The sequence below is a fragment of the Platalea leucorodia genome (assembly GCF_965183815.1).
Source record: "Platalea leucorodia genome assembly, chromosome: 5".
In the NCBI taxonomy this organism is placed as follows: domain Eukaryota; kingdom Metazoa; phylum Chordata; class Aves; order Pelecaniformes; family Threskiornithidae; genus Platalea; species Platalea leucorodia.
The window spans coordinates 79,268,881-79,286,923 of NC_138827.1; the positions used below are offsets into that span (position 1 = coordinate 79,268,881).

Below are 18,043 nucleotides of genomic sequence, written 5' to 3' on the forward strand. Positions count from 1 at the left end.
CCTCTCTCTTTTTGTTGTTGTTACAGATTTGTGTTTTAAATATACAGATTTTCAATAGTATTGCCCACTGGAGAGTCAGACTGGTGTGGGCAGCAACCTGAGCCCAGAACTGGATCTCTCAGTTGCTCTGATAGGAGCCAGTTGCTTGCAAGTGAGGAAAAGTTTCCACCAGAACACAGCTCGCTTATGTATTTATTTATTTGGAGCTTTGGTTAGAAAGAGCTCCGAAGGCAGAACTGACACAAGAGACAAAATTTGTAAAGACATTAATTGCATAAAAAGAAAATTTTTTGCAAAGGCTTCCCATTGAATTTGATACAAAAAAGGGCATTTTACTTCTAAGTAAAATTTAACATGACTGGAAGAGAAGGCTGCATAGCTGTCTGTGTCATGCAAGACAGAAGCACATATTGCATTCCTCATGCGCAGGACTGGAAAAAAAAAAGGGGCTAGTAGTAAAGCCATGCATGTGGCAAGAAGTACACATTGGTACTATTAAGAAAGGCCAGTGATCCTGGCAGCCCCTGGTAAATCCAATGATAGTGCAGACCCATCTTGACAGTGCTTTACTAAACCTGCAGATCTGCATGGGGAAGCATTGACGTCTCAATTTTACTGGTGATTTCAGCTGCAAAGGCACTGTTTTTCTAATTAAAAAAACAGGTCAGTGAAGTTGTTCATTAAACCTCTATCCAGATGTGACTCATAATGCACTATAAATTATTCTGAGGATTATAAAATAGAGCTGGACAGAGACAGTATAAAAGCCTCAACTCTGGAGCGAGTGCTGATGGTGCTCCCACAACCTTCTGCAGAAGCCCAGCCACAGAACCAGGCACCCTCTGCGTTCAACTTCATACCTTTGGTCTGCCTCTTGGAAGACTTTGGTCCAATACCTGAATAAATTCTGAGTGAGAAGCTTTGGTGCTAAAATATATGAAAGATGTGATAACAGAAGTTATGTGTATTGGCAAAATCATAGCTGAGACATGTACAGGAGGAGGTCTCAACTCCTTTTGACTCTAAAGTCATCCCCAAATCAGTGAATTCAGTTGATTATACACTAAGAATCCTGCTGCATATTTTAATTATGGAAAATGTGAAGTCCATTTCAATCCACCCGCATGGCCTACTGCAGTGATGAGACTGCGAGTTCAAATTTTATGACCCTGGCCAAACAAACCCCAAATGAACAAAAGGAGGACTGTCTTTGTCAAGCAGGTTTTAGAAATAGCCACTTCTCCTGCAGTCTTTGGGTTGCTCTGCAATTAAAGTTTTACCAGAAAACATGTATTAGTTAAGGAGAGTATTCTACAATCCAAAACTCTTAGACAATGTAATGATACCACTCAGAAAACTGCTGGGACAGAGCCACACCAGCAAAAATTCTTGCTGCTACAACTTGATCTTTTAGGGGAACCGATTTAAGCTTTCCCAGAAGAGAACTCTTTGCATGAGCTGGCCTACTGCTGAATTAGTAGGGTCTGCCAGAGCATGAACAAATCTTTGTAAACCCAGACAAGTCCTACTACTTTATTCATTTCTTTAAAGAACACCCATTTCCTTTAAGTCTCTGTCATGAGCCATAAGGAGTATGTTAATAATAATCGGTGCAGAACAACCAGAAATAGCTCTGAGAGGTGAGACCTGCCTAGTCACCTCACAGGTGTTAGTTCAGAAAGCACATGGCAATGAAACCACCTACCATTTCATCCACGATGCAAGAGCGTGACTCAGCTCTCAGACCTGCACTAACCACTGTGGGCAACACGCCATCTCGGTGTCAAACCACGACGTCTTTGCAAGATGACTATCCACTTTGTCTGGTGGAGAAGGACCTCAACTCAACAGCTCTAGATGAGTTTACAAGCACATTCAAGAGCTATGAACCCAAGCAGCATACAAGCAGATCTGCAGTGACCACACCATCTATTACATAAAGCATCTCATTTTTACAACTTGTGGAAGGAGGTTACGAGCTCACCGTTACTTTTTTCTAACTCCATCTTCACCTGTGTCTATCAGAAAATCTGAGACTGAACAGCTGGAATTTATGTGAGAAACAAATAATTTCTTTGCCATTTTCTTTCAATGTTATGCCACATCTGTTGACTTTCATAATTTAAAAAATACATAAGGCAGGACCTAATTTATGTACAACTAAACATGAAACAGAATCTGAGAAGTGTACACATTCCTTTAGAGAACATCTGATATGCCATAAGTATTAAAGTATAAATTTAGATTGTGTTCATTACTGCAATAGTCCTTCGTGGTTCAAAATGAGCTTGATCAAAAATTGAAACATAGTTTTAAACAGGCATTTTAACCATAAATACCTGAAAGTAAACAGCTTTAAAATGTGAAGGTTGGAGACTTTATACAGCTGGTTAGAGTGGCTGGTTATTTATCATCTAAACTCGAAAGAGAACAGTGCGACTTTCAAAAACACTCATGAAAGTTTTCTCAGGCTGCACGTTGCAGAGTACGCCTGCCAAAAGACCTCTGAGGAGCTCTGAAGAGCCCTTTATTCCCCTTTTCTAAGGCTTCCATGCAGCAGGGCAGTTTGTTGAACACTTGGTTTCCAACATTTTCCTCTTTGTTCAGAAATTAAGTAGTAAAGGGAAAGACATCTACTGATTTGGAAAGGACAATGGCTCTAAAAGGAGAACTCCCCAGGGAATCGGCCATTTAACAAAATAAACAAACAAACTTTTTTATTTGTTTCTATGTCATAAAACATTTCCAGATTGTTTTCCAGTCAAATAACGTTTTTAATATGAACTATCTTAAAGGAATTTAAAAAAATAATAATTCAAACTTGCCCTGTCCAGGAACATCTGTAGTAACTACCTCCAAGGAACAGCTAGTTATATGGATAAGGCCCTTTGTCAATGAACAGTTCGGCTTGTAAATACTACCTTAAATGGTTTCTTGTAGATCCTTTTAAAAACATAGCAAGATAATGCAATAACTAAGACAAAACAGAGAATTCTGCCACTTCTTATCATACTAAACACAGCCACATACTATATTTTCCTGCCTGAATTGCATCCAATAAACTACAAGACTCTGTGGTATACGAATTTTCATGCTCTCTCACATTTTACTCCTACAATTAAAAGATGCACTATTCTGATTATGTGACACACCTTATAAAGTGAAGGGGACTGCACTTAAGTAATTATATATGAGTGTGAATCTTTTTAAGATGGGGCATTTGTTTCTTTCATATCTCTGACCTGATGCAGTAAACCAAGATTGGGGTCAAAGTGAGTATTTTATTATCCAAGCTGGACAGACTATATAGTGCTGATAGATAATGAACAACATGCAGCTGTTTTCAACTTGTGCTTTGAGAAAACCTGGTATTTTGATGGCCACATCCAAAGACCAAGAAAAGACTTTTTTTTGGAAAGCAAGTTCATTATCAGTTTGTTTCAGCTCCCTACATGGGAGCCCACATCACCACTAGAGGATGCTTAGAAAAACCGATGCTCAAAAAGCTTGAAGATCACTGAACCAACAGGTCATAGACAGGCAGGTCTGCTCTCAAACACAGAACAGCGTTGCCCCTTTTGTGGATGTTTTTGCCTGTCCGACAGGCAGTTTGCTCTGCCATTTATCACAGAAGCATCCTGAAGAAGAGCACTATACCATACAGCACCGGCCGGCATCGAGCACCCAGGGCGGGAAACTCCTCGGGGCAGGAGTGCAGGGGAAGCCTGGGTGCAGGAATGACCAAAGTGAGGGACAGGTAGACGAAGGGCTGAGGAAACCTGTGCAACATGGCAAGAGCAGGTGAGCAGAAGTGGCGCAAAGAACAGGAACTTTGGTGACAATTGTGGAGACGGATGGAAAGGTCAGGGAGAGAACAGGGCAGTTCAGACGGAAGCGTAAGATGGGACAGAAGCAGCATTTGGCATAAATGGGAGAAGCAGAAGATGTGGGAATTTGGCAAACAAAACCCAAGACATATAGAGAGGGTAAGAAATGACTGATTGAGAAGAAACCCTTATTATATAATAACCTGGTTTAAAAAGGTTTGAAATGGTTCTGCTTAAAAAATCTTCTAGAGTCTGTTTCCACTCTAGATAACACTGAAGGCCAATGGTGTGACCTGAACTGCTGAACACAAAATACAAGTGACTTTTCTTAAATGGAAACTAGAACTTGACTTCATACAGTGCCTTTCATACTTAGTGTGCAACAAATTGCTTTAAATACTGGCAGGCAAACAGCCATTATGCACTCAAGAGCTCATACATAATAATACTTAGCATTTTTATAGTGCTTTTCATCTTCAAAGTGCTTTACAAACAACTCATTAATCTCAACCAACACACCTGCAAGGTAGATAAATATCTGCATTGTAGGTGTAGAAAGACACAGAAAGTTCAATGGCTTATCCAAGGCCATGTGCACGGCCAGTCCCAAAATCCCTGGCTCCTGAGTCCCGTCCCATATGGAGATCATGCCTTCTCTTCAGCCACGCAGCTGTAGGAGAACTTGTCTTTCTGCGAGAAGGATGGCGGCAGACTAGCACGAGAGCCTCCCATTTCCAAAGCAGGTGAGCTCCCAAGGACTGCTAGCTCCCACCAGGACCACCGACCCGAGGAAGCGGGCAGTTGATGAGACACCAAGGTGAGACTCACAATGTAGGTTCTCAAACTGATCTGCCACTGAGCAGTGAGCTGAGAAAGCCTCTGTTGGCAAAAGCCTCTGCCTCTCTCCCTTATTTATTTCACAAACTGCTGCACAAGTCTTTGGGACAGAACACTCCTACAATTCAGAAAACAGAAACCTGAAGCCTGAGGCCTCCGAGTACGGCCACATTGGAAGAAAACAACTTCAGCTTCACTCCTCAGGCATTCTCTAACCATCAAAAACTTAGAATGAATGAACTTTGTCTAGCAAGAACAGTAACTCTGTCCCTTGCTGGTGACTGAAAAAAGATTCTTAATGTGATTATACCGCATGATTATACTTTTACCTTTTTGAGGTTTAAAAAGATCTGACATGATTTTTTTTTTTCATGCCTTTTTTTTTTTTTTTTAAACCTCAGCAATACTAGGAATGTCAAACCTGGAGCAGACAAGAAGCCTGGAAGATGTGAAGTGTAGCACAACACGTGTACTGTGCTAGAGCAGACCTTATATTCCCTTATCCAGAGGAAAAGAATAATGAATTTTTGGTAATGACATCTTTATTCCAGATGTTTGTTAGTCACTAGATTTAAATAAGTAAATCCGAGAATCCTTATCTGTTCAGTTTTCACATTCGCGATCCCAGAGCTTTACAAGTTCTCCAGCCACTGCAGTTCCTCCCGAGATAGATAAACAGCTCATGTTTAGAAAAATAAATAAGTCAGACAAACTGTTACAATAACAGAAAAACAAGAAATAGATGAAGGCAAATTTTTCCACACTTTTTCTTAAGACACCAAGGAAAAAAATCTCTCTACAAGCAATGGTATAACATATTAGTTAAGCAAATACGAGCAGTAAAAGATAAATGAACAATGACAAAAATGTATGTAGCTAAAAGAGTAATTCACATGTTCTGACTGCCTGTCCAGTTGACCTGGACATAAAAAGCTAGAATAGGAGGAAAGAAGCAGTTTTTCATTACTCTTCCCCATCTTAATTTTTTTAAACTTACAAAAGAAAAAACTAACAGGGTCACACAATCCAAAACAACATGAAGAAACAGCTCTTGATCATTAAGCAGAAACTAAATGTTCCCCACAGTTAGAAGACTTTTAAGATAATCATTTCATTGCTTTAAAGTGGGCTTGTGTCTGACTGCCAACACCATGCTTTAAAAAAAAAAAAAAAAAAGTCAAATTTACAACTCCTGATGAAAATAAAGGCATATAAGAGCAAACTAAAAATAAAACATTCAGGAAACGCAATTAAATTTAATTAGATTGAACACTAACACTCACTCTGCAATCATAAAAAAATTCTAAAAACATTTTCTAAAAAAAAAATCCACCATGATAATATTCTGCAGCTAAAATAATATACAATGTTTATATAATGCAGCTTTTCTAAGAGAATGAAAGATTAAAGAGAAACATTCAAGAACAAAATTTAAAAATGCAATTGTATCCACTAAAGCATAAAAATGATAACATAGTAAAAAAAACCCAACATGATAACACTAATGCTGCAACACTTTTTGTTATTTTGTTTAATAACTTGTCACTTTATTTGCAAGCACTAATCAACAGATGTCAGAGTAACTTCTGTGCTGCCTGGGCTGTTCCCTGCTTCTGTTTTCAGTCTAGGTTGAAAAGAATCTGTGCTCTTAATTATCAACAAACTAATATCAGATTTTACTCATGGTGAGGTACGCTACCCATCAGTATAAAGCGATACTACGTAAAAACAACAAAGAAAATATAAAAAGGAGGAGGCAAGGCTTGAACACAGTTTTCTTTCAATTCCTTGGGCATCGTCGTACTACAGGTCTTGGGTTCCTGGGCAGAGGGGATCATGAACAGGCTGCCCAGGGAAGTGGTTGAGTCTCCATCCCTGGAGGTATTTAAAAGAAGGGTAGACGTGGTGCTCGAGGACATGGTTTAGTGGTGGACTTGGCAGTGCTAGGTTAAGGGTTGGACTCGATGATCTTAAGGGTCTTTTCCAGCCTTAACGATTCTATGATTCTATGAATCTATGTTCATCAGTTATAGCAGCTCCTCTGGGCCTAAGTCCAGGTAGTGGTCAGGGAGACTCCAGAAATGTGCAATTAAAAACTAAAAAACGAAATTAAAACACTGCTGTAGTCAAACAACCTCTTTCTACAGGATGCAATAACTGTAACACAGAGAGAGTACAACGTACGGACCACTCCTTGTATAAGTTCTCTCATGTTTTCACATATGTAATATGAAAGTTAGACCAGGCATACAAGTATACCTTAATGAACACTGCTTTAAATAGAAATACTTAGGAAAGAAACCACTGCAACAAATGCACACAGCTTGAACAGGCATAACATCAAAAAAAAAAGGGGGGGGGGAGGGGGGAAGCAATTGCCCTGTAACCTACTCCCTCTCCCACTTCATTACTTCAAAATATTTTCAAATTAAATTTTAATGCTAATAAATATTGCTAGATCAACAGCACTGGGATGTGGTGTCTGGAAGCACTGCAAGCTGTCCAGGGTTGGCACATCACCACGTCAAACTGTCAAAGCGAAGAAGAGGCAGCGAGCCTGTCTGACCAGAGGTGCATTTCCAAGTGCTATAGGGATGTGCTTGTTTGGGAGCAGGGGAGAAGGAAGGAGGAACAAAAAAAAAAAGGGGGGGGGGGGGGGGGGGAGGGGCGGGAATAATACAATCCTGAATTGGGAAGATCATTGTAACCAGGGACCCTACAGGTGGTTTTAGCACAGAAAAGGCGTTTTACAGACTGCATACATGATCAACCACTACTTTGAAATCATAGTTTGCAGTGGACCAGCAGAACTGTCACTGAAGACTGCTTAAAAACTCCTAAGCTTTCACTTAAATTTCCTCATGATTCACAACTATCACAATGAGAACACCATGTCTAGTATGTCTGAATATCATGGAAAGGAAAACCAGCTTAGATTTCATGACACAGATCTCTGCTGCAGCTTCAGTACCAGAACAGGTTCAAAACCAGAAGTAGCCTGTCTTCCATGTGACTTCAGCAGGAACCCAGGTCTCTTCAGTATGAAAAAATACCATGACACTATAGGAATATTTTTTTGGTAGCCTCAACCTTACACTCCGACTCTAGCTATACATAGAAAACGATGCAAGAAATGAGGGGAAGCGTGCCAGACCATCTCAGTTCAGTTTCCCCGGCACAGCAACACCCACAACACACAACTCCCAAACTTTACAGATACGTGGTACGTCGTTTTTATGTACGCCTTAAATCCAGCTTCTGGTCTGGGTAGGGTAATTAAGTGCAAAAGCTTAAGTAAAAGGAATACGTTATCTAAATGTAGAAAGCCACTTCACATATGTCTGCTGTTAAACTGCATGTTAGCCTAGTAGCTTAGGAGCAGCAGGCATTAGGGCAGCCTCAGGTACCATTTTATTCTGCCGATGTCGCGCTGCCACAAGACCCTCCACAAATCACTCCCTTAGCACTACAGTTTCTCCATCCATCAACTAGCGCTCAGGATTTCAGTCCCTTTTGTCTGCCATAGCTACCTGCACTGCAAGCTTTCGGAGGCAAAAAATGTTATGCTATATGCTCATACGGCTTCTGACCCTGATTTTGGTTAGAGGAGCTATCTGCTCTAAAATATAACGTACTTCACAATTTGAGGTCCAGAATTTTTTTAGGGATGATTAAGTTCTTCATCCTTTCTCTCCAAATGTGACATATTACCATAAACAAGCTTAGAGACCACCAGAGACCTATGATACACTGTATCACTATTCGTGATGTTTTAAGTAACAGAACATGCAAGAACCAAGAAACCAGAGACTTCACTTGCAGTTTGATCCTGTACATAGGCTTGGCAGGGTTACCTTCTGCTGCAGATTTTAAGAGCCTGTATCTTTCCTTTCTTTAATTTAATTCCTAGAGATTGTGAAGCAGTATCTTTTATTTCATTGATTTGCTGTATAAGTACAGAGAAGGTTAAATCAGTTGTTTGGTTCTTTGCAGAGCAACACTAAGATTTGCGTGTTGGTTAACACTGTGTTTGTGAGCCTGAAGAGACCTACCCCTTCAGTAAGAGACAAAGTTTGCCTTTTGTGCTGCCCAAAGGCAGCACTGAACTGCATGTCTGGAATTAAAATCACAGACGTGACTTTCCGTTTCAGACTTTCCACCCTATTACATGGTATTATGTTGAGCATTTGCTTCTATATCTGAAGCCAGGTAAGGAAAAGACAGACAAGGACAACAGCCTCTGGCAGGCGACACAGAAGTTGTGCATGCAAACAGAGAGTGCTCCTCACTCATGGGCATCCCCACATCTAACTCTGAAGGCTGAGAGAGCACTGTAAAATATATTTTGGAAACATGGCAGCAAGCCAAGTCCCTATGATGAGGCATCCCAGTTTCTCAGTAGAGGCTTTCCCAGAGCGTTACGGTGTTTTCCTTCAGGGTTAGTAGCCTACACACGTAGCTGGACACCAGCCCTTGCGCAGAGTTGCCGCACCAGGGCAGTGAGCTGCTGCAGACGGTGGAAAAGTTTCAGAGCTCTGTCATGGGCATGGAAAGAGAAAGCAACTCCTTTCTGCTTAGGGAAAGGTCCAGGTGAGCTTTAAGGAAAGCTCTGCAAAATGGAAAATGATACATGTAAAATACACTTCCAAACCAGTTCAATTGTGCCTGAAGGATTACAGCTAGGCTTACTCCAGTTAACTTCTGGTATCTAAAAAATGTACCTGTCCAATATATTTATCACAGGCTAAGTACTGGCAGATATGGGACACTGCCTGGGACCTGACCACCCAAGATACAAGGCACAGAGCAGAGAAAGCATTCACAAAAGGCTGAAACTAAGTACTCTTCAGGAACTTGTCATGAGTTTTGTCTCTATGTAGATTTTAGTTGTAACCACAATGGTGATGCTCCAGCACCAGGTCAACGGGCACCTTCCTACAAAGAAGAAAAGACTTTTTATGTACGGGAATGAATGGCTACCTGAGTAGGTGTGGGCCAGCAAAGCTGTCAATGTGGCAGAAAACATCGAGTTTCAGCAGCGAGCCACCAACTAAAAACACTCAGGTAATGCCGAACACCACTTACACAGATCACTTAAATGTAACCGCACATGAAAACGCTGCTGGTTTACAAGCTGGCAGCTGTGCCAGCCTGGCTGTAGGCTGCTGCCAGGAGCAGGTATGCCACCCTCCCTCCTGCATCAAACCGGACTGGGGAGCTGCCAACCCAAACACAGCGTCCACCGCGGCAGCTGGTTTTCAGGTAGATCAACAAGTTGATGCAACTCACGCCACGGCTGGACATCCGTGAATGACTTTCCTTCATTTAATGGCAATCTCAGCTAATGCTGGCTGATTGAGAAACCTTAGCTGACCAAGAAACCACACCCTACCAATCCATCCACAGCCAGAAGTGATAGATCTTGTCAGAACAAAGGGGCTGTGTGCTGCCAACAATACATTACCTCTCAACCAAAAGAAGAAAACAATTAAACACTTTATTGAAAGGGGAATATTTTTTTCTCTCGTGCCTCAAAACATGAAAGTGCATGTCTCCCCCAGAGTTACTCATTGCTGCACTGTTGAAATGGGAATAATTCCTTGTCTGCCTGATTATTTTCAAGACAGGGATGAAACTATCTTAGGATCATTTGAAAAATGTTAAAAAGAGTGTACTACAATCAAATGGTTTGAACTTCCACCGTGCATCATTTGCAGCTGATAATGCTAATGTTAAATTCTGGAGACATGAGTCTGTCTACAAATTAATGGAAAATGTGAATTAATATTTTCTTCCAGCTAATTGCCCAGCTCATATATTGCACAGTGCAGTCAAGCGTCATTTGATCTTGAAAACTCTCTAGCGAAAGTTTTCAATTGCTTTTTCTCATTTGTCAAAAAAACTCAGAATTACAGGACATATTTCATTATCAGGATGGAATACCAGGAAACGTTTAGTCAAGTCTCCCCAAAACTGTTATCTGTATATGCTATGGTTAATTTTTTAAAAAAGCATTAGCTTAAGAGTACTGGAAGTTACCATAGATGAGGATTAATTTTTTGAGTTGTACATTTCTAAGTTTCTTTTTAACAGTGATGCAGATATGGATGAAGAGATACTTTTAGCGTTTGAGTATTAATAGTGCCAAGATGATTTTAATGATTCATTCTTAACATGAGAATAATCTCATATATCTTGAAGTTTATGGTTAAATACACTTACCAAAGGGCAAGCTACAAGATTTTTTTAAAAATAAATGTAACTCCTATTTCAAAACGCATCATCAAAAACATGGAAACTGATTCAGTAGCATATGGCAGTTAAAAAATCTGTCATGCGTGCTTTGATTTCAGCAAAAAAGAAAATTCTGAGCCCTTCTTTCAGTTCCTCTTAAAAATATTGAAAAGTTTGCATTTCTTGAGACCATGAGCATTATCAAGGGCTGCAGACTAACAAAACGCAAGATATGGACCGTGCGTATCAGAAATACTGCTTAGTAAAAGATTCAGTAAAGTTTTTATGGATAACTCAAGAGACAGGAGTCTTGTATTAGACAGTCATTAATGCTCCATCTTCTAACCCAAATTCACTCAATCTCTTAAGTTTGGTCAAATGTTTTCTGTCATCTCCAATTCCAATGCAGGAGTGAAAAAACCAGAATGCACAAACTGGCTAAATATTGATAATGACAAAGATCAATCCAAATTAAGGTTAAGGTAATGGAAATTATATGTCCTTAAAATAAGGTTCAGTACCCTATTTTTCACAGGGGTGTTCCCTGCTTCCCCGAGGACCAGTAGGCACCCTCAGCTGCATTCATGAAACAAAGCTGACCACATGTGCTTGATGAATTCTGGATAATGAATAAATATTTCATGAATACAAGTTAAAAAAAAAAAAAAGAAGGAAACTAAGCACATGGGGGGAAGGATGCCTCAACTCAGTTCAGATGCTGATTCTGATAACTATTCAGAAAGATGTTAGATTCTCTGTAGCAAGGTTGTGTGGGTGAGGAGGTGACAGGCCGGCAAGTCCAGGTTCCCGCCTATGGAATAAGCGCATTAGCGATGGCAACAGGATATCGGAAACTGCTGCAAAAAAAGATTCCCAGAGAGTGAAGATGGTCCTCTTTCCTTGCAGGCGGTGGAAACTGCAACAGTTTTGCATAGATATTATTCGGTAAGGTAACCGATTTGATCTTGACCATGTTTCTAGAAATCAAAAAGCCATGGAAATGGAGATTTGAAGAGATTTACAGCAGGTACTTCATTTATTTATTTAACCACCTCCCAGCTGGAGACTCCACAGCATGCTTCTCTACACTGACATGCAGAGTTCAACATCAAATGGTAATTTGAAAGTTGACTACCAGTTTTACCATTGTAAATGGCAAAGCCATGTCTGACCACAAAGAAAAACACTACATAAAATGATATCTATGCACTCTATCTAATAAAAGATGTAAACCAAATCACTTCATATCGCCTCAGTCACTTGCTACACCTTCTTCTATTAGTCCACTCTCTGCAGGATCCAAACTAATATTTCTAACTTCTGTAATCCTCCAGAATAGTTTGATGATTTCCATATAAATACCCTGCTGGAGAAGAGTTTATTATTCCTTTGAAATACTTTAATTCTGCCTAGACTAACTATGAAGGATAGACAATACTCAACCATGCATTACTGACAAGACCCATGAACCAAACTGGTGATCTATATGGCCCAAATAAGAATGCTCTGTAATATAAAAAAAAAGAAAAAAAAAAGGTCTGATTTCTAATGAGACTCAGCACTTCTTCCAGGCAAACTTGGAAGTGTGAGGCTTTCAAGCTGTATTGCAACAAATCCAAACTCCAGCTATGCCTCCCTGCTTTTTTTTGAAATGGTTTAAAAACTTGTTTATGTATCTCCTCTTCATTTTACTAATGGAGAGGAAAAGAATAACATTCTCAGAAAAATTTTGAAGACAATCATTTCTAACAGGCTCTGCATCCAGAGAAGAAAAGTATCTCACAACATCTCACATACTGTGGTGTTGGAGACAGCTACAGCTTCTACCTGAGAGCAGTTTCCAGGCCTATCAGTACCCGTTTAGGAGCCTGTGTATGAATTCCCAGTTCCTCAAGGGGCTTAACAAGGCGGTGTATAAGCAAACGGACAGCCTGGGAGCACAGCCTACATATCTAAGAGACGTATCACACGCTGTCAGTCTACAGTGACTAAACTTTAAAAGTCTGGCCAATAATATACCACACAGATTATTACAGAATACTTCTTCATAATTAGAGGTAGGGAAGCAAGATCAGAAATCAGTTATATCAGTATTTAACACAGTAAGTAACTCATTTTACAAGGGATGTCTTCTCATCAGTTATCTTCCTGTGGCTCGAAGTCCTGAAACTTCATTACAAGAAATTAGGGGCTTCTTACTCTACAGTAATTTACTTGCCTAAAATGAATAGATCAATAAGAGACTACCATGCCTTAAAACAGACTAAGTTGCATTTGTAGGCATGCAGTTCTTTGATGTCTTCTACTTTATTTTATTACCAATGAAGTATCACAGATGCATTATTATAATACCTAAAACTGTCATAATATGTAATTAGACCACTTATAAGCCAATGCATCACCATATAATCTGTACTATTTATAAGTACAAACCATGACATGACACACTGATTCGATGTGTCCATGTTCTGGATGTTTCTTAGTTTTCTTTTACAAAACGGTAAACACAATTTGCACTTCTATGCATCTCCTGTAAAATTCTTTTCAAATACTCTTCAAGAAAGGTGGCAGCTAAAATGCAGTTCGGCCCACTGCAAGGCCACTCTGAAATGCGGTGTTTGAGCATACAGAATTTCACAAAGGTTTGTGCAAGCCGCTCATGCTCTTACAAAGTTGTGTACCTTCTCCTTTGGTTGACACAGTTGCAATTCTGACAGTAGCAAGGAAGAGACTATACAAGTAAATTCCTGATATGCCTACTGAAAAGGCAAAAACTGCCTTTTTTTTTAACTATTAGTTATTTTTAACTAATAAAGATTTTTTTAGGCTAGCTGAAGTCCTGTGATATATGGAGGAAGTATTTAACCAGTATACAAACTTCCAAGATCTCTACTGTTCAAATGCACTTATCTAGAAACAGTTCCATAATAAAGAAAATTTTCCTTTCATCATTTATAAAAACATAACATCAGAAATATGAAAAAAGTATCACAAAAGAGGCTATAAGAAAGTAATTTTCGTTCAATTTAGGTAGAATAGATTCCCTTAGGTGAACAGAAATCTAATTTAAATTACTTCTGTCTTTCAGTATTTGCAAATTAAATTATACTGAACTGTCCAATTGAGAGAAAATTGGATTTAGTTTAATCAGTCTTGTCTGAACTATGACAGTTTTGCTTTTTCAACTTCTGGAAATGCATATCCACTAGGGGAGCTGAACAAGCTTTGATGCCTGAAGGGAAGGTATGAAGGCTTAACAAATTTAAATGGTTTGGCTCTTTTAACTGGATGACAGACAGCAGGTTTCTAGGTGTGGAGCGGGCTGGAGGCAGTGGTAGGGCATGGACACACGACCAAAACAATATCCAGAACAAAAAGGTTGCAGACACAGAGCTGCTGAAGCAAATGCTGAAGAACAGTATGAAGCTGCACACTAAATTTCAATTCATTTGAGATTTGAACAAAAAAACCCCATTGTTTCTATGGTATTATATGCTGCAAAATGTGATTCCATTCCACACATTTCCACACATGTGAAAGAGCGAAGGTTTTGACAGCTGTTAGAAATAAAACAAATCAGAGACTCTGAAGGCCAAATGTCGCAGCTCTTCCCAGAGTTCAGCTGATGCTCAGATTCCAAGAGTCCAGTCAAACTTAAATTTCCTTATGGATATGAGCCTTCACCACTGAAAAAAAAAAAAAAATGATGTGGCACTTCTGCCCTGCAAAATTAAGTATTAACTATGAAGAAAAGGCCTTTACATTTTCCAATGGTTTTCAAGGCTGTTGGATAGAATGAAAAATAAAAGTACAGTAGAAGATCAGGACCAATAACATGAGAAAAGGGACTAAAATTTTGTTATGCCAGGTGTAAAGTATTGCAATATTATGCTTTAGCTGAAAGCACACAGCATTCAGTTTAATGTTCAACTTAAAATTAATCTGAGATCATTCTATCCCCTATTACTACACTAAGTATTTAGCAATCTTAAAGAAAAATTTAATCATACAAGTCTTTCATCAAGATCATTGTGAGGTGTTTCCTTCTGTTCACACATTTAAAACTGTACTACGCGTGCTAAAAAGAAACACTCACAGAATGGTATGAACGCCCCAAGAGCTTCCAATCTTATTTAACGTGAGGCAATAAGACACCAAGGGGAAGGAATGAGAGGTAAATAACTTTACGCCAATAAGATAACGCATTTTTCAGCAAAGCACAGCATCTTGTACAATTGTTCTTATGTATTAATAAGTCAATAAGACACACGGGAATGATTCGCTTGCGAAAGGTTACGTGGTAGAAAAGGTGCTTTTCGGAGGACCTTGGAGCACGAGGGATGACGGGACCTGAAAAGCCATGACACACACTGACGTGCCGACACGGAAAAAGTTCTGCAGCTGAATGGGTCGGTAGAAGAAACGTGTCTACTTAAGCCGGATTACTTTTTCTGTCAAACACTTAAATTGTAACAGCAAAAACGGTCACAGCAAGACCAGAGCAAAACACCCCTGTGGGCCACCTGTCCGGCACGCCGCTCCTCCGCGGGCGGGCGCTGCCCCGCCCGGGCCGTGCCGGCCCGGCGAGCGGGCCGCGGCCGCCCCCGTCCCCGCACGGCGCCGGGGAAGGCGCGCTGACACAAGCGCAGACCGGGCAGCCGCCACGGGACGGGGCCGGCGCCTAACGGGGGGCTCTTTTTCCCCTTCGGAGGGCGCACAGCCTCCGGCCACCGCCCGCCTCCCGGGGAAGGCGGGCGGGCTCTGCCCCGCGGGAGCCCCGCCGCAGCCTGCCCGCGGCGGGGCGGGGGTGCACCCCTTCTCCCACGCTGCCCTGCCGGACGTGCGGGGGACCTCCAACTGCTGCGCGGGCCCTCCTGCGGGACCCCGCTGTGGCCCCTCCTGCGGGACCGCGCCGACCCCGCCCCCCCCCGCCCCGGGACACCTTCCCGCGCCCCGGGCGCCCTGGCTGACGGAGCGGTCTCTCTCCCAGCGGCGGGCCCTTTCGCTCCTCGATTTCAGAGCACGCCCCAGCTCCAGAGCGGCGCCGCGGCGGCGGCGGGCGGGCAGGGCGGGAGGAGGGCAAAGCGCGGCGCCGGCCCCGCGCCTCCCCCCCCCTCGCGGCGGCGGCGGCGCGCACTCACCTCCGCCCCGCAGCACGCTGACGGCTCTGGGCGCCGCCATCTTGCCCGCGTGAGGCGCGGTCACGTGGCCGCGCGCCGCCTGAGGCGGGCCGCGGCAGGTGCGCCCCGCCCGCTCCTCGGGGCAGCCGCCACCGCGCCCCAGCCGGGCGGCGGCCCGCAGCCGGCGGCTGCCGCCGCCGCGCACCCTCCCCCGCTGCCCCGTAGCCCTCGCAGGGCGCAGCTCGTCAGCCGGCGGGCGCGGGGCCCGGCCGCTCCTCGGCTGCGGCTGCGGCGGCGGGGCGGGAGCGCCCCCTTCCCGCCCTGCCAGGGCGCGGAGCGGCGGGGCTTCGCGCCCGGCGGTGGGCGGGCGGCGCGGGGCGCGGCGGGTCTGCCCCTCGCCGTGGCGGCCGCCCAGTGTCGGTGCTGACCCGCGCCGCCCTCAGCGGCAGCCGCGGCGCGGCCTACGGCGGGGCGCTGGGCGGCCTCGGGCCCTTGTGCCGCGGAGCGCCGCTGAGGCGCCGCCCCGTGCGGCTTCCACCCGGGCCGGGTCGGCGCGCGCCCCGCCAGAGACGTGGCGGAGAGGCAGCGCTTCCCAGAGCGGGTCCCGCTCTCCGAAGCGTTGCAGCCGTGCTATTCCGTGAGCGCTGGAGCTGCCTCGTCATTTCTTTTCCCTTTTTTTAAAAAACTTTTTTCTACTTCTGTGAATAAAAAGACAAACTACTCTTTATGAACTAAGTTTTTGCTGTTATATTTGTTGTAAAGGCCTATGCAGAATCTGAAGGATAAAGCTTGAACCCTAAAACTCAAATATTTTTCTAGATAACTCATTATTTCGTCTGCACAGCCAAACTTCATGCATTTAGAAAAGATCTAAAAGAGCAAACTTTTCAGTAGAGCAGCATCTTTCCAACCTTTTTTTGGTACAGGTGTCCCCTTACCTTAGAGAAATACCACCATCTCACACAGTGTTGGTGTGGTAGGTTTCGTTTGCAGTCAAATAAAAATCAAACTACACTTCCAATGTCCATTTATAATTTTTATTTTACATTGTTTTGTTTCCGTGCCCGCATTTGGCTTCCCTGTATGAACTCTTTTTCTTTAAACACATTTTGCAGTTGTTTTGAAATTAAGTTCTTACACCTAGTCAGAGTTTGAGAAACGCTGTTACAGGACATAAACCCAACAGCTGGCTGGCAAATACTGAGCCTAAAGGAAACAAATCACCAAATGAAGGAATAAACAGAATGCATTAGGGTAGTGGTTGCAAGAGTAGGGAAAGAAACCAAAATGTGGAAGTAATACAAATATCCTTTCTTATATCCTCGCACATGTGTATCGATCTTTGTATCCTTACACACATGCACATGTATGCACACAGTGGTAACCTGTGGGATAAGTAAGCAAATTTTCAAGTGAGAACAGAGGCTGACTGTTTATCTCCAGATTTATTTATCTCCTGGTATAGCCGTTAGTAGTTTTTGACTTCACATCTACAAATTTTATTAATTTAGTTAACAAGAATAGACTCAAAGCCCAAGGCAGATGGGAATGCTGATGTTACTTACCCCCCTGTACTCTGGAAAAAGCCCGAAAAAGGTATGACCTTAAATATTACACTCTAAGTGTTTCTGCCTTTAAGGAGCAAATTCCAAGAGTTCTCTGATCAAAAAAATGTGCTGTGATCCTCTCGGTGGTCCTATACAGACATCGCTAGCAAAAGTGCGTCACTTAATCCGCTGCCAGTGCGCGATAGGCAGCCTATCATATAGCTTATGTCCAGACCACACGGTAGTTTAAAGGTCAATACAATACATTGCACTGCCTCCAAAAAATAGAAGAAGCCACTTCTTATAGCGACATTCTGCACCAAGTGACAGGTTTCATCATCGTTATTCAGTGAGGGGAGAATGATAGGATTTTAACAGTAGAGAAATAGAACTAGAAATAAATGAAGAAATAGCATTGCTAAGCTGCCCAGTTACACCTCGTGCATGCTGGTGGGAGATATGCTTACATTTCATTTGC

The 18,043-nt window shown here is 42.4% G+C and overlaps 1 protein-coding gene across 1 annotated transcript in view; it reads right to left on the reverse strand.

The window, feature by feature from the left end:
* Window positions 1-16,100, reverse strand: part of METAP1D (methionyl aminopeptidase type 1D, mitochondrial) — a gene marked incomplete at its 3' end in the record, with an annotated part of 49,921 nt that extends 33,821 nt beyond the window's left edge. The window contains exon 1 of the mRNA XM_082312529.1: window positions 16,040-16,100. Coding sequence (XP_082168655.1) covers window positions 16,040-16,079 — 40 coding nt within the window. The 5' untranslated portion in view covers window positions 16,080-16,100. The remainder of the gene's footprint in view (window positions 1-16,039) is intronic.
* Between the last annotated feature and the right edge of the window lie 1,943 nt (window positions 16,101-18,043).